We start from the raw sequence: 24,474 nt of genomic DNA on the forward strand, positions 1-24,474 counted from the left end.
TTGGTTGGCTGATTGATTGTTTCCTTTTCTTTCTTTCTTTCTTTCTTTCTTTCTTTCTTTCTTTCTTTCTTTCTTTCTTTCTTTCTTTCTTTCTGTGGAGACTTAATAGCTAATAGAACGTTGAAATTTTTTCCCCGTTTTTCCCTTTACAAACCTAAAGAATTACTTGGGTTTTTCTTTGTTTTGATATTTTGATATTTTAAAGCTTTAGAGGCATTTACTTAGCATTGTTATAATTCATAATCTGTCCCAGTTTCTACATAAAACTGACTGTAACTGGATAAATCTTTAAGAAAGCAGATGATCTGGATTGGAGAGGGGAAAAATGCAAACAGTGGACATGGGTCTCTAAACAAACACACAATGACCACTTGTGTCTAAAGCAGGGGTAGCACTCGAGCAGCTGCTACTATCTGTTTAACGTTAGAGAGAAACATCGCTTTCAGAGAACCCCGAGGCCAACAGCCTGTGCGCTGGGCACCCAGCCAGACCACTACAAGCCCCAAAAAGTGGAGGTGTTTCCCCCAAACCTTCTATAACAAAATCTTTAATTTATACATTGCACTCTATACTATCTAATCAGTAAATAAGTCATCATGGAAATCAGTTCAACTGATTCATATCTGTATATTTTCAGAATATTAACTAAAATGTTTATTTTAATAATCAATAGTTAATACTGAATAACAAATTAATCTCTCAGATGAATTCAGAAAAATTGAATTAAATTCATTTAATGAATCCTTTTATTCATATTTGACTCCATTCATTGTAACAACAACAATATAATATATAATATTTATTGCTCTTAAATCATTTTCTTCTTTATTTACTATGAATGAACCAGCCAAGTAATTAGAACAGAACTGGTATCAATTTGGTTAAAGTAACTGGGCAATTCCTTTAATGAAACCTAGCTGCATCACCAGCTTGGCCTCTTAACTCTAAAGGGGCAAACATGCATGCAAACACATTCATATACACGGCACTGACATCTGCATTACTACAGATTGATAAAGCCATTCAAAAAGCTTTACCCTGTCCTGACTTTAACCTCAGTACCCAAAAGCAAATCATTTGGCACACACCCAAATACACACTATAACTGATTGATCATCTACATTCATTTAATCTTCAGGTCAGTTCCAACATCCTGTCACACACTTTCGGCCACACATATGCACACAATATATAGATATATTAAGGTCCCTAAAGGCACATTTACAGACACACACACATATATATACACACACACACACACACACACACACACACACACACACACACACACACACACACACACACACACACACACACACACACACACACACACAAAACAGCTAACTCAACATCTATGCCTTCCATGATTCACCATCAGACACAGATGCCACAGATGCCACACACTGCTTAACAGGGCTCATTGCTATCCCCTGCAGTTGTGTGCATGCATATGGCAGCAAAAGGTCCAGTTCAGGATCATGCACTCAACACACATAACTTCTCCCATGGGATTCCGATAATGACCCATATACTAATCCTTTTGCAGAATACCGTGTACACGTGCACGCACACACACACACACACACACACACACACACACACACACACACACACACACACACACACACACACACACACACACACACACACACACAGAGTACATCGGTACAGTTTTAGGCCCAATTCCAAATCACAAATCGTAGACCTCCCACACTTCCACTTACAATTATCACAAGGCCCAATCTACTCCACAAGAATGCACAGCTGTTGTTTTTAAACCGACACCACTTTTCCTAATACCAAATAATGGTTTTGAATAATTTTTTTCTTCTTTGCTTTGAAATCAGGCCCGACTCCTATTTTAATAGATGTTATCTACAAAGAGCTATTCTCAGGCAGGAACGCAGGCAAAAACACTAACACTTCAATTTCACTTAAAATCTTTACCACAGTTTATGTGATCACAATTCCGAAAGAAAAAAAAAACTCAAAACTGCAAAATTTTATTCTCAATAGAACTTGAAACTAAGAAAAAGCATTATTTTACAGAAGATATTATTCATAAATAAATAATATTTCAATAAATATATAAATAAAATATATATAAATAAATAAAACTATACCACTATGTAACTATGTATAAGAATCCTGTTCTTTTAACAGCAATCTGCATAAATCTTGGAACTGAGTAGACTGAGAAGTTTCGGAAGAGGAGCGCATGTGATACAGGATTCTAGCTGCTCAACAGTCCTGGGTCTTCTTTGTCATAATTTTTGTTTCGTGCCAAATATTTAAAATATCTTTTAAGGATATTATGTACTGTTGGTGATGAGATATTCAATGTCTTCACAATTCTTACTTTACTTTACCCCGAGAGCTGTTTCTTTTTGGTAAAACTTACTTTTCCAGTCTTTTGTTGCACCGTACCTACATTTTGGAGACAAAGTTTAAAGTTAGTTTTTTCATCAAAATGTTTTCCTTAGTTTCAAAATATTTCTTCAGTTTCAACATTTGCTGTGTTTTCTATGTTTTATTGTGACTAAACTACTTTATGAGATCATCACATTCTGTTTTTATTTACATTATATACAGTGTCTCAACTTTTTGGTACTGTACTGGGTATGTCTACAACCATTCAATTGTTGCTAGACACATTCCGGCTAAATCACTCAGGCCATCAAGCAGCAATTTTCTGGCCATATCAAAAACCTGGCTAATGGGCAAAAAAAATCAGCTTTTAAGAACTAAAGCACTATAAAACACTGAATCTCTGCACATCTGCAAGCCATCTTTGCCCTTACCGGTTTAAAATAAATAAATAAATAAAAGGAATATATATATATTGGAATTTGCATTGTATTTACTTGCATGCACCTCTTCATCTTCTCTTGCTATGATTCCTATTTAAAGCCCGTTATGAGAATCTGAAGTGGGCTAATGTGTTATACATGCATGTTTGGGCATGAAATAGTGACTCTGTCTTGAATTTAAAACTGTGTACACATTTCGTATCTGTATATGTTTGCACCTGACAACCAGACAAATTCGTAGTGCTGTAAAGTGCTCTTTGTCGAACCCTTTGCTGTACTTGCCAATAAAACTTTTTCTGATCCTGATTCTGATAGAAACACGAGCAATTATTCATGTAGACAGAGCCACCTCGTCCTAAAACATCACATTCAAGTCTGTGTAAGTTCAACATCAAGGATCAGTGGATACTCTGATATTCTAATCTTTTTTAAATCAGAATAATGGGGTTGTACTGCTTAACTAAATGTTGTGTAAATAAAACATCCCTGGTTCATTCTCGAACACAGATCTGTGTACAGTTTCCTTACTTTTTCTCTGTTTGGATTTCCTCCAAGTTAACTCTTACCAGGATAAAAATAGTTACTGAAGATGAACAAATGAATAATTGAAGCAGCCACATTTGGCTGCTCTAATAGACTCTATGGAAGTAAAAGAGAACCTTGAATACAACACTGGATATAATAAGATAATCCTTTACAAAACACTGTCAGTCAAACACACATATAGAAAGGCTCTTGTATCCTTAGTGGTTAGTGATTCAGTACGGGTGATGATGTGAGCGCTTAATGTGCAGGACAAGACTGATTTGTTATTTTCATATATTTTAAGTGCAGTTTGACATTAAAATGGAGCCCAAGTTAAAAAAGAGAGGGGAAACACTAAATATGAAACTACATCGATTTCCACTGTTTGTTGTTAATGGGAGCAGTGATTATCTAATTTCCTGGTACCACCATTGAGAATGAAGAAGAACCAAGCATGATTATAATCGAAGAAACATAAATAATAACTGATGGTTTTTGGCTCTTGAGCAGCGAGTCAGGTTTATTGAATATTATAATATATATAATATTATAATATATTGAATATTCTAGGTTTCACCTGCCTTTCATGAAAAAAAACCCAACAAAAAACATGGTTCGTATCATGTTCTGATCTAAAACTAATATAACACTCTTTATCTAATTACTCTTTATACGTCCTTGTTTCTTTGTCCGAGCAAGTTTCTTCTGAGGGTCTTCCTACGTAATGGTTTATTTGCTGCAATTTGACAATTAAACTTGTCCTCTGCAGCAGAGGTAGCTCTTCCTTATTTGGGACAGACCTCATGAGAGCCAGTTTCATCGTAGCGTTTGTTTTTGGTGACTGCACTTGGGGATACATTTAAACTTCTTTAGATTTTTCGGATTGACTGACCTTTATTTCTTAAAGTAATAATGCACTGATTTTGTCTTGACTTAACTTTGTTATGGTAAGTGTTTCTTACCATAATATGGATTTGTACAGAAGTTGTAGTAGCAGTAATAGGGTTATTGACTCTGTGCTCACCCTTTCCTCTTAACAAGACAACTGATAATCTAAAGCAAATTAAAAAGGCAAGAAATGTCCCAAATGACAAGGCACACAACTCATGAATCATTTTTCTACTTATAATATAATATTGGACTTTCTTCTGTTAATTGGCTTTATTTATTCTCAATAATCTGTTTTCACCAACCCACCCCCCCAGTCAGTTACAGACTGTCAGAGTGACTCTGAACAGCTCAGGAACAACATGGTATGCCATTTTTATCTGGACACAATCTTTTTTTTAATAGCAAAAACATTGATAACTTACTATATCTATAAATCAGGATATTAACTTATTCATATATTAATGAGTTTAAAAGCGCATACTTAGATGAGGTTTACATCATATGTTCTAGCTTGACATGTAAGATTTTATTAAACTACATTAACAGATGAAAGCAAAGTTTGTGCATTGACTAAACATAATGGATGTATGATTTTCAGTACCAAATTCATGACCAGAAACAGTGAATTAAAAGAAATACAACCCAGACAAAGAATCCTGCAAATGCTCAGTCAGAGCATCATGCTGAAGCCCATGAGCTCTATAAACTACAGTTATATGCATAATCATAAATCATATACAATAGCAGAACATGAGAATATTTGCAAGATGGAAGATCTTCATACGTGTGAAAGTTTAACACTCTTCTTCTATAATCGTTTGTTCATCTTCAGAAACTGATGTATTTTAATCAGAGTTTTGAAGGATCTAGAGCAGGAGTGTCCAATCTTTTCCACAACCAGCCAGTATAGGTGAAGGATTTCATTTCAACCAATCAAGGGCCACACCTGATAGTCATTGAAAATGAAAATCATTAAATTTAAACAGATAGAATTTGGTGCTTGGTTAGAATGAAAACCTTCACCTACACTGGCTGTTGTGGAAAAGATTGGACACCCCCTGATCTACAGTCTATCCAAGGAATATTAGGCATAAAGCAAAAATACACAATGAGTGGGAACATGTTCACATCTAGGCACAATTTAACTTAATGCCAATCGACCTTCCGTGAGAGAACCCCAGAGGAACCCCAAATGGACACAGAGAGAATATAAAACAAACCACACAGAGCGCAACCTTTTATTTGATACATTTTTAACTCATTTAATGAATACATTTAATTGAACAAATGACTTAATTTAAACTTTGAACCAAAGTTTCTTACAAGTGACACAAAATCCACTCAGCTTGAAGATAACTACTAGGAGTCAAAGTGGTCCTCTGGGAGTATCTCAGGAGTCTTTATCTTTTTAGCACAGGGCCATAACACAGAGCTAAATAAGATGTTGCAGTGCACTAAAATCAGGAGACTTAATTATTGTCTATGCAATAACAGAAGACTATCAAGATGTCAGATACTTGGCTATTTAATTAATGGGGCCATAAAATAATGGAACAAGCCTTTAATGCCTGCCTCTGGTTTACGAGAACATTGTCGTTTCTTCTGTGCATTAGTATAATTATGCAGGACCACAAATTCATCAAAACCTTGTTTTGCAAGAAATAAGCAGATAAATCGATGAATCTTTAGAGTTCTTATAAGACCTATAGTTCTATAGATCTTTTGCATTGTTTTTTTTAATGCACATAGAATGAAAATATTGCTTGTAAGCTGATGTGATTGTTTAAGATTTGCTTTAAGATTCCACAACCTTTGCTGTGTGATGGCCAAAGGAACAAGAGCGAACATCTGCAGCATGTTTACATACGACACCGTGTCCACTGACAGCTGCCGAGCGTGTGTCTGCCAACTTGTTTCATGTTTTATGTGCGCTGACTCTCAAAAGCACAGAACAAGCAGATCCTTCCTACTTTCTAAACAGCTGTCTGAGGATTAGGGACAGATTAAGACCACTTCTGTTTCTGGGGGTTTTTGGGGTGTTGAAGTCAACATGATTCACCAAAGATACATGGTTAGGTTAGATAGAACATGGAACTGAAAAACATAGTAAAAGAAGATCCTAAAGAACAGGAAACCCTTAATTGTATAGAATAAAAAAAAAGTATAGTTTTCTAGCAAAGATAAATTGAGAAACCATTTACAGCATGGAAAACATCTGCTACTGCATCGTGCTACTGCTAAAGTTTGAGATAGTTTGTGCTTAAAAATAACCTTTTTTTTTTTTGTAAGTACACACTAGACCATATGGAAGACATAGTGGATAGAGGGGTGCAAGCATGGAAGAGGAGGTAGATTAGTGGTTAAATCATTGGACTTAGGATCTGAAGGTCATTAGTTCAAATCCCAACCCCAACAAGCTGCCACTCCTGAGCCCCTGAGCAAGGCCCAGATAAAAAAAAATTGCTCTGGATGAGGGTGTCTGCCAAATGCCATAAATGGATAGTTTCCATTTATTCTGATGACACTGTTTACATTTTCCATTTTTTTGGTGAAGGTAATCCCATTTTTTTGGTAATTTTCTGTAGACTGCATCTATTATAATCGCATGACTTCGTAGTAGAAGAGTCCAGGTGCTGAACTGGCCTGCCTGCAGTCTAGAACTTTCACCATTTGAAAACAACTGGTGCATCATGAAACAAAAAATACAACAAAGGACACCCAGAAGTGTTGAGCAGAGCAGCTATAATCCTGTATCAGACACATATAGGACAACATTCCTCTCCTAAAACTTTAGCAACTGGTGTCTTAAGAACTCAGATGTAATGCTACACAGTGTTATACATGGCCGTGACACAATTAACTTTTTCTTTCCTTAAAATGGTATATATTCTCAGTTGACATGATTTTTCTTTGTTTTATTGTAAATAAAATATAGGTTTATAAGATTTCCAGATCATTGAATTGTTTTTTTTTTTGTTTTTTTATTTTACACAGTGTCTCAACTTTTTTTGGAATTGGGCTTGTATCCAATCGAATTATACATGTGCTCTTTCTAAAATACGAATTTTTAATTTTAAGTTATGAATACCAGCATCAATAAAACCTCAATAATATTTTGTGGTTTGTGGCTTGCTCTCAGCTTGCTTTCATCAAAAATGAGAGTCCCTTCTGTCATTCATATCGTAGTCCATCTCTGACAGACCACAACATTAGTAAATACATCCTGCTGTCAGTCTCTCCGTGGTGTTGTAAAGTCCATCTAACAGAAAGATCTTTATACTGTAAGCCATGATGCTTTCAAAGACCAGCAAATAGAACAATTAATTCTTGATAACCAGCAAATTCTACATCTACATTTGCTTTTTCTACTAGTGTTTTGTCAAACCATAAGATCCAGAAAGCATAAGTCAATTTTACTGCTGTCATTATCATTCCAGATGGATCTCTTTAGGGTTTACAGTTATGTGAATTTCCTCAGCCATTTACAGCAGGAAATATCCTGACCATCCAATTCCTGCAATGTGAATGTGGCACAACAATGGAGTTCTTATAGAGGAGCACAGTGGCCATTGAGAAGGGAAGCATGATCCTCAAGTCCAACAGTTGTCTTGAGCAGCTGAAGAAGTAGACACAAGAGAAGTGGGGATGATGGGGGAATGGGGATTGGGCTTGGAAGTGGGCACGTGCCAGACGTAAACAGGTGGGTCTACTGTACGTTCTACTAAGCCATTTTACACTTTGAGTGGTCTCTATCATTAGTGATATTTTGAAAGTGGATGTGAGGCTTAGAGATTTAAGAATGGTCTGATTCAACAAGGTTATCTGTACATTTAAATATTTGTTTAGTTAAAGTGAAGATTTTTGCACTCAAGGAACATGCATGTGTCTCTGAAAAGCCATAAAATCATTACGTTTTCCATACTTTTGACAAGCACTGTATGTATAATAATACAAATTTCAAAAAGCATAACAATAGCTAGAATTAGAAAAACTATTATTTCCTAAATTAAAGGAAGTCGTGAAATGATTCTTGATTAAAACAGTGTTTAACACAAGCACAATTGAGGCTCATTATATACAAAACCAAAAGTGAAAAAATAAATGAAACTTGTGTCTGGAGCACAAATTGTGACCTTGGTGGTATTTGAATCTCTCATTCATCACCTATGTGAATTTCTCAAACCTCCGTCACCTTCCAACAAACCCTCTCATTGCATCTGCTCATTCCATCAAACATGCCTCATCTTCTTACCTCCAAAAGAATTCCCCCGAGCAGCTCATCACATTTTCCACACCGTCTCAAACTGTGATGTATAAGAGAACGTTACGAATGGGATAAGAAGAGCAATAAAGGACAGATGAGGAATTTCCTGTTGGAATTGTACAGACTGCATATAAAAAAATGCAACCCTCTGATGACACTGAAGCCTACATCAGAGGTCTTGCCATTTGTATCTTGAGCTTGACCAAGACTTGGCCATGAAGGGAAAATGGCAAAGGCCAAGGCTATAATATACACTGTTAATTACTAAAACAGTTACATGTTAGAGTTAAAGTATACTTATTTTGTGAGACAGTTCAGAAACTTTTGCATTTATATGCATTAAAAGGATGCATTCAGAGTCTGTTTTACTACTAATTTGTAATTATGTACATTGTATTCATTTGTCATTATGTACATTATGATGTACATTTGTAGCATCAATAACTGTTTCCATAATGATTATGGAAGCTACCATCAGATCAGTGTCCTCACTACTCAGAAAGGATGGACGCTAAATACCAGTTTAGCACTACATGAAATGAAAGCAAAGCTTGTGCCTTTTGTGCTTCAGCAGTACTACATTTGCAATAATCATACACTGTTCAGAATCATAACCGCCAGGCCTTTGCATGTTTAAGAAAGAAAAAAGCTTCTAAAAAACAATAAAGAGAGCTTTATACCACCATATTTCATTGTGTTTGTGTGTGCTTTTATTCCAAGAGACTCTTGACTAAAAAAGAGAACAGAATTATAAGATAATAATTACGATAGTAATCCAGAATAAAAGGACAACGCTCTAGACAAACACTAATACTGTAGTGCAGTGTGATTTTACATTGAAAAAATCTAAAGGTTTGATTAGGACCTCAGTGCCATTGACTAAATTTACCCTGATGAGTCACTACATAGATGTGTGAAGTCCTATTGAGTATTAAACAAATAGAATGTACCATAAATTTGATGAATTAAGAAAGCAGACTCTATTACAGAGCCAGATGAGATTTGGAGAGACGAGATAAATTATGAATGTAAATACCATTATCCTCTTACACTTATATGTTTAGGTTTAGGCACCTGACCAGTCCGACCTATATTTGTTTGTTGGGCATCCCATTATTGATCTAGACCCCCTTTGCTGTTATAATATCCTCTACTCTTCTGGGCAGGCTTTCCAATAGCTTTTAGAGCTTGGCTGTGGGGATTTGTGCTCATTTAGCCACAAGAGACATAGTGAGGTCAGACAGTGATGTCACAGATGAAGACTTGCAGTCAACATTCAAATTCCCAAAGGTGTTTATTATATATATATATATTAGGGTTGTCGATCATTTAAAATATTTACTCGTTATTAATCGCATCTTAATCACACATTTATATATATATATATATATATATATATATATATATATATATATATATATATATATATATATATATATATATATATATATATATATATATATATTATACACTGCCTGTTCATCTATCTATTGTTCCACATTCTGTTTCTCTGTCCCATGGGCAAAGAGTAAATCGATACTTTTCAATCAGTCAAATGAACTAACAGTGTTATTTGCTGTGAGGATCCAAATTTGTAGTTCCCACAAGGCTCCTGTGCCTTTAAAATCAATCTGTTTCCTGGCCATTATTTAAGACAAAGGATGTTTGGGCTGGACCTGAGAGCTCTACTAACATACTACACACCATCACTTTAGCCAAATGTGTTCTCTTCACAGTGGTTTAATTCGACACATCTGGGTTATTTAAACTTCGCTTTGCAAGGATGTTGCTGCAATCATGGCAGTTTAAAGAAGAAAGTGGAGACAATAAATGACAAGAAATGTTTTTCAATGACATGAGAATTTCAGCTATGCTTTCTTTTAACAATGTGGTAATCCTCTGCTGCAACAGCCACTTTTAACACCACTACACCAGAAATGGCATAATCCTAGTGTCATTATGCAACACCTTATCATTCATATATTGATAAAATCAAACTGTGCTGAAACACAGTGCTTTTTTAGGAAGTAATAGTCCACACATCCTATTCACAAGTTTCTGCATTTCTAATAAGCAAATGCACATTGTCTTATACAAAAACTCGTATACTTTACATCCAATATGCATCCTTGATTTCTCAGCTTTCCTGACTTTATGTGTTGCAATTATATTTGTCATGTCAGATGTAAAATCCAAACCCATCTATTAAAATTGTGAGAATGAAAGCCCACATGGTATCATGCAGGCACCATCTAAAAAACAGTGAATCAGACGATGTGTATGATTTCAAAATGCCTTTGACAGACAGGATAACAGAACATGTACATAGGTAACAGTTGATTGGAAAACAAAGCAACATTCAGATACAAAAAGCTCCTTATCACATTGTTTGCATGCCCAAACCCCCCTGAAGTAATACTAAGGAATTGCAGATTTGATCTCACTGCAGTGACAGATGCCAAGTCCAGACAATGTAAGCTTCGTTGCAAAGGCAATAATACGTGTGTGTAATATACTTGAAAAGAGGCCAGGCAATGACAATTATAATAATATTGCATTGTTATAGTCATGGGAAAAGATATTTAGGTTATTAGGGCATTAAAAACATAAAAAACATCAGTGTCAATAAAATTGCTAAATGTATTCAGATTAAATACTGGAATACTTGACATAAGGCGGGAATACCCCTTAGATTTGAATCTATTTCCATTTCAAGGCACTATGAACACACTCATTTACACCTAGAGGCAATTTATTTTCACCAATTTACTCACTGGCATGTTTTCGGGAGCTAGGAAGAAACTGAACAATCTAGAAGAAAACCAAGCAGTCACAAGGATAACCTAGAACTCACAGAGCTGCATGGCAGCAACACTACCCACCGTGCTACTGTACCACCTGAGTTAAGAAATGCCTTAAACAATAGGAAACCCAACTCTTACAGTGATGTGATCCGTTCATGTGATCCAGATAGTTAGCTAGCCAGTCTATTAACTATAAAAGATATCCATATATATTTTAATATTAGCCCAGGTATTGCTGGTAATCATACCTGTTCGATTTGGTAAAAAAAATAAAGCCAATATTGAATTACTTTTATACAGACTTTTATTTTGTCCACCACGGATTTGCAAAAGCTAATCAAGTTATTGTGTGGATCCTGTTACTGCCTCTACTACTGAATTAAATCAAATAACAGATCGCACTCATTAAATGGTAATAAATATTATTATATGCGGTTATGTGATTCGGTGATGGATTTGCTTGGGAATATACTTTGCCAGGCATTTGGAAAGTTGAGTCCCATGCAGGTTTGGTTTGGTTTTAAAATGTGTGCCAATTCAGACAGGCCTTAAAGAAACTTCTACCTGTTGGTTAGTCTGATTAATAGAGGAAATAACACAGTCTAGTAGTGCTTTCTAAATCTGAAGTAAACTATTAGTCATAATAGAAGTAGTAGTATCAGTAATTATAATCTACTAATACACTTGGCATGAATCAACACATACATTCTATAAATAATGTTTCTATACACAAACTAATTGCGATCCATAGTGCCCATGGATTACAGCCAAATCTGTAGAGGTATGGACGTAATAAATGTGAAAGCAATGTCCTGGCTTGGTTTTCAAAAGCATATTAAAAGAACATTTTAAATCAGTCTCAGGAAATTACCCAAATTAACTACTAAAAAAAGTCATTAATCTAAATGACTACATATTTATTTGCTGATCTTCACAAAATGACATTAAAAAACATAAACAAATATCTGTCATATTAAGAATTTAAGTAATAGGACATATATTTGGGAAATTAAATGCTTAAATTAATTCCAATCCTAGATTTTCGACACAGAAATACTTTTCACAAGTGAAATCGCAATCACAAATTCCCTTTAGATCCTTTTCCGTTTGTGTCAATTTCAGCACCACGACGTGTAGAAAGCTCCATCTAGTCTCAATGGCTGTGTCCCAAATATATACATAAAGTGCACTACATTTCATATGAAGAAATGGTTTCTACACACCAGGCAGCGAGGTTTTCAACAAGGAGGCCTTTGGTATTTATCCTTGTGCGCTTTTACGCGGTGGTGATCTTTCATATAGACGCAAGGAAATATTTAAGCACAGGGTTGCCAGAACCACTCTTTTGAGATTAGACAAATAAAACCTTAAAAACCAGTGGTACTTCAATGGTAAATTTAAGTTTTCAGTTTCTTTAAGTTTCAGCAGAATATCAGATAAAATCACCACTGTTCTTTCGCAAAACGCAAAACTTTGCGGCTATGAGTAAAATAGCTCGGGGTTGCCAGATTGGATTAATTGTTAGCTCAAGATAAAGTACTAGGTTTGGAATTGCAGTGGATACAAGCAGATAAGAGAGAAGGTAGATGAGGTGCTTACCGCACGTTTGGCACAAAGTCTGGCTGATATCCTTTCTCACGGCGCGCTTGCTTTGCACAGGCGCAGAGACTGCGCGCAGGACCGACGCGTCTCCGGTGGCTTGGGTGAAGAGGACATACCGCGTCCCTGCTCTCATCCGAAAGCACTTATCCTCCCGGGACCAGACCACAAACACTACGCTGTCTTTCCTGAGCTTTCCCCTCTTGATCTCCCATACCCGGTGCACCCTTATCCTACTCTGAGGAAGCTCTGCACCTGGTATCGACTTGTGCGGCTCCACCGTGTCCACCCGCAAAGGTTCGGGTTCATCATCACGGGGTTCCTCAAGTACCCCTTCAAACACGACTTCAGCCCGCAGCACGAGTTCCTCCACCGTGCTGGAGGGGAAGCAGTCAGGCTTCCCGCACTCACACACGCGCAGAGATGTCAGGAGTCCGCAGATTACGCACAGCAGGCGCATTGTAAGTGAGGTTCTGGCGCAGGGAAACGGACGCAGGTGGCACTGGGAAGGGCACTCGAAGCCGACTGAGTTCACTCGGAGTGCGCACTTGGTGCTACTGGAGAGGGCGGAGTTGCCCAAGGAGAACATCTGACCCTGGTGTGAGAAGACTTTCCTCTTCACAGTTTTCAACCAGTGGCATCCTTCATTATAGCAATTTGATATTTTATATATATATATTTTATATATATATATATATATATATTTTATATATATATATATATATATATATATATATATATATATATATATATATATATATATATATATATATATATATATATATCCTATTATCAGTTAAATCCATGTTTAAGACAAAAGACCAGGTCAATAAGGTAATACACTAAGTGTGTTTAGTTCTGTGCAAGTTTTATGCAGTTGTGGTGAAGAGAGGCTGTTAATAAGAATGATTTAAATCTGAAAAATTTTACTAATGTATTTTATTAATTAACAAAATAGAAAGTAAATGAACCAATTATCTTAAACAGGTGCTTATGGTCATCAATTTCATATACACACAGCAATAGAGTGTATCTCTTGTGGATTGCTGAAAAATTATGTGCAAAATCATTTACAAAAGTAAAACAAACTAAATTAAATAAGAAATCAAAAATTGGTCTTAAAATTGCACAACTGTTAAATGCCAGATCTGTAGATATCATGTGGATTTTTTTAAATCTTTGTTATTAAATGGATGAAAAATGATTTGGGTGAAAAGTTGATGGTGATGATAATTTTTTTAACTACAATATAACCCCTGGCAAAATGTACATTATCATAACACATAACATGACACTGTAACTAAGAAGATAAAATACATGCTGTGATTGTGAAGCTTCTTCAATGAGTGATCTGGAGGTGATCAGAAATTGTTGTTTAACGTTCTTCATACTTATTGTTTTACCCTTTTATAATATCTTAATACCCTCATAGTTTTACATCTATATGCACATATGGCTTATTATTAGACTAGCAATAGAATGTGAGATGAAATATAGGTTTTATTTTAAAAACTAAGAGCCAAAAATGTATTTTGGACACTGAGATTTAACATAACATTACCATTTAGCTCTATTCATACACACAAAAAATATAAATATTCCTTAAAGCTGAATGTACACTGAATGACTCTGTTGCTTGTGATATTAAAACATGGACATGGTGTGTAGGAAGTAAAGGAATTGACTAGAGCCCCTAGTGCAGTTGGCCTGGACTAAATATGCTTGCATTGCTAATAGGTCCCTGAGTCTTCTAAACAGGGAAAACCGGATGTCTGAGGAACACCCTGATTTGTAATAGTAGAGCATTTGTGGTAAGACTGTGGCACAGAGAGTGTGCAGTATTTCTTATGGCATATAACCCTTATCCAGAGCAAATAAAATCTTCTCTCATTTATACAACTAAGCAGCTATGAGTTTAAGGGCCTTGCTCAGGGGCCAAGGAGTGCTAGTTGGTGTGGCTAAAATTTGAAATCACAACCTTTGAATCCAAAGTCCAATGCCTTAACCATTCAGCTACAACCTCCACACAACATGGACAATGTAAAGACAACTGAAACACATTCTTCTGGTAAACCGCATAATTGCCCAAATTTTTCAAATGCAAAAAAAAAAAACCACCCTCAGGAATGTGCTTTTAACTTTATGTACTGACACAGTTTCGTGTCCTGAAACAGGTGATAAGGCAAAGACAACAATAAGCATTCTGTTGCTAAAGATTATGATCGGATCCGGTGTTAACTCCGGTGAGGCCCATTGTCACAATCCTGCATGAAAGGAATTCTCAGTAATATGAGTAATCTGACTGTTACTCATACTCAGAGCAGAACAACACAATAATTGTGAAAAATGCATTTGTCATGCCAAGTGGGATCTGAACTCCAGTTAGCACTTTTATCCAAACTTTAAGGATGTTCAGCAACGTCAGGAAAAGAGTTTAAGGTTAAGAGAGTTTTGCCAAACCTTTTGAAGTGATCTTTTGAACTGTTAAAATAAATTCCACGGTATTTGAAGAACATTAAATTATTATTAAATTGGAATAATTAGTTTTTTCTTTCGCTTTTCTTCCTGTACTATTTACAGGCTTCACCACTATATACCTTATATATGTATATATATATATATACACACACACACACCCACGGAAATGCCTAAAACCATGGAAATGCCTTATCAAAATCTTTGATTGGATCCGTGATTGGATAGGCAGCTAAAAAATCCATTCTAAGAAGCTTCAAATAGAATCATTACTGAAGTACCAAAAACAACAATTATCCTCTCTATGTTCCTGTTCTTAGACTTTTGTTTTATGTAAACAATGCCATTCCAAAACCTCCACTGCATCTACAATAAATAGACCATTTAGCGCTTTTATAAATATCCTAAAGCATAAGTGTATGATGCAGCTGTATTAGTAAAGAACTGTATGTTAGAATACAATTCTTGATACTTGACATGTTCAGAAAATCCAGAGCTACAGAGCTCAATTAAAGCCATTCGCACGAATGTATTTGTTGCACAGGAATCAAATGACAGTAACAAATCTGTTTGTCCCAGCAGGCATTTGTGCCTGTACAGTACAATAGAGAAGGCACTGATGCCAAATACGATATTTTACACCCGTATGCACCAACACATGTTTAATAAAATCTAACGACAACCTTTAACCTCACCCAGTGACTTAGCATATCCTGGCCCAGATCACGACCACATGCCCTGGGAAGCTGGGAGTGGCAGTAGCGCCTGGTGTCCACCTGCTCCTGAAACAGTCTTTCAGCCTCACTGAATACTGGCACATCTGACCTGAGAGCTTGAAACATGACGGAAACAGCTGTTTGGGATTCCCCAGACCCGACAACACCATTTCCTCAAGGCCTCACGGTGGAACGCTGCTAATGATGGATTTCCACTTTCCCTAGTTTACTGCGTTCTCAAATTTTCACACACAGGGTCTATTTAACTGTGAAAAAGAAAAAAAAAATCCCTCCAGTACGGAATGCTATTTTATTTTAACATGATCCAAGCTTTCCCATTTCTTTCGCTTTGTAGTGTAGCTTTTATTTTATTCCTTTTTCCAGAGAACATATTTATTGATCTTTAGTAAACAGGGGCTCCAGATGCGACCATGCAGTGTTGGACAGTAACGAAGTAAATGCAATTCGTTACTGTACTTACTGTAAGTAGCTTTTTCACGTATCTGTACTTTACTGAAGTTTAGGGAGAATTTTATTTTAACTTCACTACATTTAGAAGTCAAATATCTTAATTTTGTCTCGAATACATTTCAGTAAATCAGTTGTTATATAAGCGGATAAAAACGTAACTGGTGAAACACGCAGCGAGCCACCAATCAGAGGCGAGTGCACGCTCTGATTTGAACTTGTTTGGATTGGCGCTTTGTGGCATCTACTGATCACCAACATACAGTTCAACAGCAAGCAGAACATTTATAGAGGAATAAACAATGGAAGTAACTCCAGACTCAAATTTGCCAACCCTCAACTCTAACATTCTATTAATAGATCAGTGTGCTGAGAGTCACATTTGAGTCTTTTCACATAAACTGAGTTGATTAAGCAAAGAGTCTTGTGACAAAAATGATAATAGGAACATTGGAGTTATAATAAATCATAGTACTTTGGATACTTAAGAACATCTGAAGTCAAATACTTTTGTTCTTTTACTCAAGTGAAGGTTTAACGGGACACTTTTACCAGAGTCATATTTTACAAAGTGCATCTCAACTTTAACATGGTACTTCGTCCACCACTGCTATCGTGGAAACCCTGAGCATGACGCAGGAATCCACCCAGGACCAAACATAAGATTTGATTTCAATCCATTCAATAGAACCTGTGACCTGTTAAACAGAGTAATACATTTAAAAACACAAAGATTTAATATGGGTTGAGTCGTAATTCCCGCCAGTGTAAGAAAATAAAAAGGCAGCAGACCCTTTGGCTTTGCTTTACAGATCCCTAAAAGGTCCCCAGAGACCACAATAAAACCTACAGCACCGAGTCCACATTAGTATACACCAAATTACTGCCTCGGATTTGCTTCCAATTCAAGCCTGGAGGCTTCGCATTACAATATAATAATTGTTTTTTATAAAAGGCTGATTAGATTTCTGTAGGAGATCATTTTCTCAGCCATGAGAACGCATACAAGAGCTAGGGTTAGAGATGCTAACATGTCAGTGTGAATATGCTAAAAGGTAAGAAATCAGGCTGAAAAAAAAAACACTTATTGCATTAGAGAAGCCATCAAGCTTTACTTGGTATGGAGAAGCATTCATTTCTATCATCAGCATGCTCTCTAAGGAGATGAATCAGTGCCCATCATGAAAAATGGAAAATACACCAAAGTTGAGCTGGTGCCCAAAGAAATCACATAAAAATGTATTCATTTAATTGATGTTCTAAAACAGGGTGCCAACATTACACCACAGCAACATTATACACCCAATTTCCCCATTCCTGATCCAACGGCTTTCATATAAATTATATTTTCCTATGCCCAGAAAAACTTCAATAGATTTTTGGTGAAAAATATTACAATATAACATTATGATCACCTGCTCAATACTGAGTTGGTCCCCTTTTAGCTGCCAAAACAGTCCTGACCTGTTGAGCATTAACAGCATAAACATCTTCAGCAGTTTGAGCTACAGGAGCTCGTCTGTTGGATCAGACCACACGCCCAGCCTTCACTCCTCCACGTGCATTAACGAGTCTCGGTCGCCCACGACCATGTCTCCGGGTTCATCACTGTTCCTTCCTTGGAGCACTTTAGATAGATATTAACCACTGCAGACTAGTAACAACACACAAGAGCTGCAGTTTTGGAGATGATCTCTCACCCAGTCGTCTAGACATCACAATTTGACTCTCCTAAATACTTACGCTCTCCCATTTGTCCTAATTCTAACACATCAACTGAGTACAAAGCAGCCTAATAAATCCCACCTACTAACAGGTGCTATGATGAAGAGATCATCAGTGTTATTCACTTTACCGCTCATAATGTTATGTCATAATCTTATGCCTGATCAGTGTATAATACGTACAAAGTTCAACAGAGCAATCATTCGGCCCCATTTGAACAACAGAGCATTGCTGAGCATCAGGTTAAGCCACCTTTCTTAACTAGTAATCCAAAAACAAGTTAATCTGAAAAGACAGAAGAATAGTCACGAGAGCTTTACCTCACACGGGATTATATACACAAACTGTTTCTATTTACAGTGCAGCAGCTCTGTATTTTACCATTTGGCCTGAATAAAGTAACATCTCCTAAAACTTTCTCTTAACACTGGAATCAAAAACCTAAAAAAGAAAATACTACAGCAATAAATAGGTGAATGTTTGATTTGAACAGGAAAATCTTATAAAATCTACATGAGTTAAACTTGGTTAAAACAAACGTGAAGGTCAAAAATGACTGCTTGTCATGTTACAGAGAGAAAACTAAAAGCATAAACTCTTCATTTAAAGACTTTATTGTGGTGGAAAACCTACATATGAGTCCGGTTTAAATGAGATCAGCCGTGAACTGAATTGTTTAGTATCATTTAGTTAACTGTATCGTATTAAAATAGGTATTCGGAAATGTATCATACATAAAACACGCTTTTACAGCAAAAAAATAGGCATTAATAAAATCTATTTATTTAGAAAAATATCAAAAGATTATTTTGGAGAAATTTTTTTTTTCTTTCTGATAAACAAAAAAAAATTCTCAAGATTAGGTACAATTATATACAGTACATTATATAGTGTCATTTTACTGAAAGTCACATGAAGAGTCCTTTCTTTTTTTTGTTCTTATTAGCTGATGCTGTGGAATTAAGAGAGTCCGCCGGTCCTCTGTCCCAGTCAGGAAGCTTCCTCTTTGGCACCTGGCTCACGGTCTGTGGGAACAAGGGCTTGTGGTAAAGCGCAAATCTTTTTCTTTTAAAGTAGTGCATTTTAATTCTACCACAAAATGCCATGAATTAATAGAATGCAGTAGTGATATTTATGCTCATATACTGTGATCCCTCCCCATTTTCCCCACACAGTAGTAAATGACTAATGACATCTCTAGGTAATTAAGAGTGTAACCAATAAATCACAGACATAAATTTTGGGATAGTTTTATATTTTTAAACAGTATTACTGCTTGACACACTACAAAATGATCCGAATAAAACTAATTCTTATCAGTCTGTGTGATAGTGTGTGCTCTAAGAGCATCTACTGATCAATAGATATGTTCTCTGTCTTACCCAAGCTCTTCTGTTTTAAAAGCCAAAGATTTGACCAAGTTTGTTGCGTAGAAACAAAAGGAATATGAAATTGTCTCAAAAACCATCAAAAACCCTGGAAAACTGCCAACTTTGCTCTCTTCGTCCATCCTTTTTGGCTCGAAATGATGTCATATTTGATCCTGGAATCTCCCAGAAATCTCATTAAAATGATGTGAAAAGCTTTTTCAAACCTTTTTCTTTCAGCTGCCTGCATCATATTGTGTATTTGAATTTTGATTGCATGTTACGAGGTTGTATCAAAAAGTTTCAAGACTAGTTTTCTAACACGCCAACAGATGGCAGCACAAGGCTGCACACAGTCGCAGGGAGCACCGACCTTTATAAGTGTAAGTGTGGGGGATGGTCAGTCTTAAATTCAGAATGGGTTTTTTTATGAATTCAATATGCAAATCTATCTATCTGTCTGTCTGCCTGTCTGTCTGTCTGTCTGTCTATCTATAAAAGTATGTATTGGACGATGAGGTGAAGGTGTAACTGTAGTTCTTCATGAAAAACATGGAATGAAACGTTAACCCATATATATTTAAATTTACAGCATTTGGCAGATGTTCTTAACCAAACCGACTAATAAAAATCTAATTTATCAGAAGTTCAACGTCCTATCCATTGCACTACCCCTGCGCTTGGACCATTTATTTATCAATCGCTATCCACCTTATTGTCTTTTGGCCCTCATAATTTTTCCTTGCCCTTTTCCTTAATGGCGAAAGCCTTAATCTTAATGACATCACCAGCACCGCTTCAGACAGGATGCAGCAGCTTGAGGAGTTTATCTATTTAGAAACGAACCCTAATGCTCACATATTGATCCATAGATTTGTGTCCAAGCAGCACAAAAGAACGTGGACGAATGGCATTTAAAACCTGCTTATATCACCATAAATGTCCAGGTCAAGATCTATTATGGTTAGTTAGGAAAATATTTGATTAATGTATAATAAAAGATGCTGTTTGTGCTAGCATGGGAAAGATTGTAATGAGGCACGAACAGAAATGAAACATTTGGTTTAATTGTAGGTTTTTTTATTTAATTTTATTCTTTGCATAAATTTTGTATATGATGAATGATTCGCTACTATCAATCAAACGCTACTATTCATATAAAAGAATACGGTCCACTTTCCGACTGTTTTATTTTATGTGCCATTCAGCGAGAAATAAGAGAACAGGAAGAAGCGACACAAAGAAGGCTCCACTTTTGTCCCATGACAATACCTCTTACTTTTATGTCCAGTGAGGTGCTCTGGACCAGACAGGAAATTTACGTCAGAAGAGGAGGGAACCCCAGATGTGGTAATTGAGTCTGTGTGCATGTGTGTGTGTGTGTGAGGGCAGTCAGGGGTCAGACAGAAGCTAAGCCACACCCTTTGGGCTAAGCTCCACCGCTGCACTCGTCTTGTTAGAAACGGCTGTGACGCCCCTAATCGATCCTGTCGCGTGTCATTAGCCTCGGGGGCAGAGGTCAGGTCCCGGAGGCCAGTGTTGCAAATAAACAAAGCACTTCACGCTACACGCCCATTAGACCTACATTAGCTCCTACACACCTGTTTTAAAGCTGTCCTTTAGACGAGAGGACATGGAAAAAGGTCACCGAAACCATGAAACCAACACCAAAACTAAAGTAGCAGGGCATATAATTAGATCTCCGAGCTCCCACTGACATTCCTGTTCAGGTTCCGGTCTGTGCAAGTCTGAACATGAAAGAGCATGAGAAAGTGGTTCCTCAGAGTACACTCAGTCACTCAGCAATGCTCTGAGCTCATAGAGCACTTTGTACACAATGAAAGCCTTTTTTTGATTGCCAAGAAAGGTGGAAAACTTGCTACACAAAAGAACTGACACAAATTAGTCTGATTTTCTGTCTGGTCATTAAATAACCTTTCACACCTATTTGCCAGTTTGGAAAGTACTAATCACAGGAAATTCACAGAAGTACTACAGTATTACGTAGAGATGATGTGTAAACGTGCGTTTGGAGAATACCTTAACTGGAGAATCACTAAACAGGTCCTGAGTGTCTCCGTCCAGGGTCTCCTGGTTCCAGGAAGCCAGTTTAATTCCACTGCTTTTGGACGGACGGAGATCTTCTACATTAAGCTGAGCAACACTGCTGGATGGTCCTGCCTCCTAAACACAGTGTGTAAGAAAAACTGCTTTAATATAGTAGTCTTTAATGCTTCAAAATTGAGTGTGCAACAAAGCTGTCAAAAGAGTTATGGTTATGTCAAACTAATGTTAGAGTTCCTGCAGTATTCACAAAGACCGATATCATTAAAAACACAAATACGTTGTTAGCAACTGGCCGTAGCAAATTCTGAAATAGATTTTCAAGTTGTAAACTTGCACTTCCCAATAGCTGGAAAATAAAATCCGTTTCACGTCTGCTGTACAATCCGCAGGAGATTCCCACCAGTAACAGGAAGCTGATTAGCTGTTGCATGTGGGTCTCATTTGTAGTCGTAATACAGTGAATTAATTTTGACCAGCAAAAGAAAGAAAAAACAACAACACCATGGATGGGAAATAGTCATTAGTATTAATATCTGAACTGGTCATTCTCCTTCTCACCATTGTCTTTATATGCATCTGTGCACACAGAAGGCTTTATCGTAAATGAAGAAAAAAAAACGAAAGGAAAAGGATGAAATGAACACGCTAAACACAAAAGAATGTTTGCCTGCCGTCAGAGACGTGGCTGACACCCAGTTGTATATCCAGTCTACAGAGAGTTCACCTGCTGGACAGGAAGACTCCTGACTGAATAATGAACCGTAAGGCCTTTAAATGGACCGAAAGGATTCAGCGTGTGATCGAACTCCAGACTTTATGATAAGTCACCTGCAATTGCGAATGATTGCAAAGGCTGGAAGGTAACCAGGAAAAGACCAGGTTATAACATCAGCTGCAGGTGTTTCTTACCGCTCGTTCCGTTCGGCTTCGCCCTCTTTAAAGAAACATATATACACTGACCAGGCACAACATAAATAACAGTTACTGCTCGACAGGTCAGGACTGTTTTGGGAAAGAGGAACCATCACAATATTAGGCAGGTGGTCATAAAGTGATGCCTGATTGTTGTATCTTTGCTAACTAGAAAGTGAAGCGTGAAAAAATGCCTAATTGGATCGTTTCTATGGCAGCTAGCCACTTAGCAGAGATGAACTAGGTGCTGCAAAGGTGGATTTAACCCTCTAAACCCCCTTTAACCCTCCCAAATTCCTGCAACCGTTGATAAAGTTTTGATGTTTGAGTTCATTTGAAAATGTTATACATGTATGTACTGTATGTAAATGCCATTGTATATACAAGAAAATGCTACGCAAGCATAAAAAACCCAAATGTGCATGTTACAAGTGGGGAAAAGTGTGAAGCTGATGATGATGATGATGATGATGATGCTCCAATTGTTGAATTATAGCACAAATTAATGATGATACCTCCGGCATGGGAAGTTCGCAAAAGAGTTCATCGTCGCTATTGTTCATCTCTGGCTCCAGCTGGTGCGTTCGAAGCCCTGAAGTGACGACTTTACCAGCACCATCTGCCTGGACGAGGTTCTCCTGAAAGAAAGGAAAGAAAGAAAAAAAAAGATTCCAGTTGCATTCCTCTTTAAACCCATCAGTATTAACTCTTTACACTATTAACGGCTTATACGGACTGTATATACAGGCACTCTACATGAGCATTTAAAAGAGTCCAACACTGTGGTTTTGGTGCTTTGAACACTCCCGGGCCTTTTTGTGGAAAACAGGTCTGCAGTAATCCGAGTGAGAAGAGGGAGCAGATGTCAGACACCACCTTTTTCCACCCATCCCCTCTCCTAATTAGGGTTTTAAGAGGTAACAACATTTAGGGATAACAAGAGCTCAAAGATATAGCATCCTTAAAGCTCGGGGCATGCAAGACTCCCACTCGGGTTCCTGCATGAAGCCGTTGTGGTTAATGGAGCAGATGTTATAGGCTTTTTTTCTGTTGTTCAGATGCTTTTGCATTGAAACAGAACAGCAGTAGAAATCTGGGTAGGTTCATTCAATCGGGGTCGAGCGCACGCTCTGTTTTGAACTTGTTTCGATTGGCGCTTTGTGTATCTACTTAGCATACAGTCCAGCAATAGTTCACCAGCAAGCAGAACATTTCGAGAAGAATAAATGATGGAAGAAACTCCTGACTACAACCAAATCAAATCAGTGTTTGAGTCATTAATATCATTCTATTAATAGATCAGTGTGCTGAGAGTCACATTCGAGTCTTTTCACATCAATTGAGTTGATTAAGCAGAGTCTTGTGATAAAAATGATAATAGAAACATATCCATAATAAATCATATTAGTTTGGATACTTGAGTACATTTGAAGGCAAATATTTTTACTCAAGTGAAAGTTTAAATTGAGCACTTTTACTGGAGTCACATTTTACCGACTGCATCTCTACTTCAACTCAAGTACATGGTTTGTGTACTTCATCCTTTGCTGCATAAGTGACCCCAGAAGTAACGATTAAAACAATGCGATGGACAGATTAACGGGGTCTCGGAGCAAAATTTGTCTATTTAAGCCAGCACGATTACCAGAGTCACGATTTAAGTGTCGTTATGAAATGAATTAAGTTATATTGTAGAGCAGATCTGCTGATGTTGCATTAGATTGGAGCATTACTGTATAACCAATCGTGAAATCAAAGCGTTTTGATCGGTCACTGTGTAAAAACTGCATTTGCGATTTCTCTTGGTATCATAAATTATAACTGGAGTTTGTGTTTTTTTTTTTTGCTGCT

The 24,474-nt window shown here is 36.9% G+C and overlaps 2 protein-coding genes across 2 annotated transcripts in view; both read right to left on the minus strand.

Moving 5' to 3' along the window:
* LOC310740911 (pro-neuregulin-1, membrane-bound isoform-like) overlaps positions 1-13,535 on the minus strand; it is a 71,189-nt gene extending 57,654 nt beyond the window's left edge. Inside the window, exon 1 of the mRNA XM_083568119.1 lies at positions 12,894-13,535. Coding sequence (XP_083424245.1) covers positions 12,894-13,482 — 589 coding nt within the window. The 5' untranslated portion in view covers positions 13,483-13,535. The remainder of the gene's footprint in view (positions 1-12,893) is intronic.
* Positions 13,536-18,883: 5,348 nt separating this feature from the next.
* The window catches only part of wrn (WRN RecQ like helicase), a 30,642-nt gene continuing 25,051 nt past the window's right edge, over positions 18,884-24,474 (minus strand). Inside the window, exons 33-35 of the mRNA XM_083568079.1 lie at positions 23,139-23,261; positions 21,685-21,828; positions 18,884-19,302 (exon numbers count right to left, since the gene is read on the minus strand). Coding sequence (XP_083424205.1) covers positions 19,186-19,302; positions 21,685-21,828; positions 23,139-23,261 — 384 coding nt within the window. The 3' untranslated portion in view covers positions 18,884-19,185. The remainder of the gene's footprint in view (positions 19,303-21,684; positions 21,829-23,138; positions 23,262-24,474) is intronic.

This window comes from Silurus aristotelis (assembly GCF_946808225.1).
Source record: "Silurus aristotelis genome assembly, chromosome: 18".
NCBI classification, from domain to species: domain Eukaryota; kingdom Metazoa; phylum Chordata; class Actinopteri; order Siluriformes; family Siluridae; genus Silurus; species Silurus aristotelis.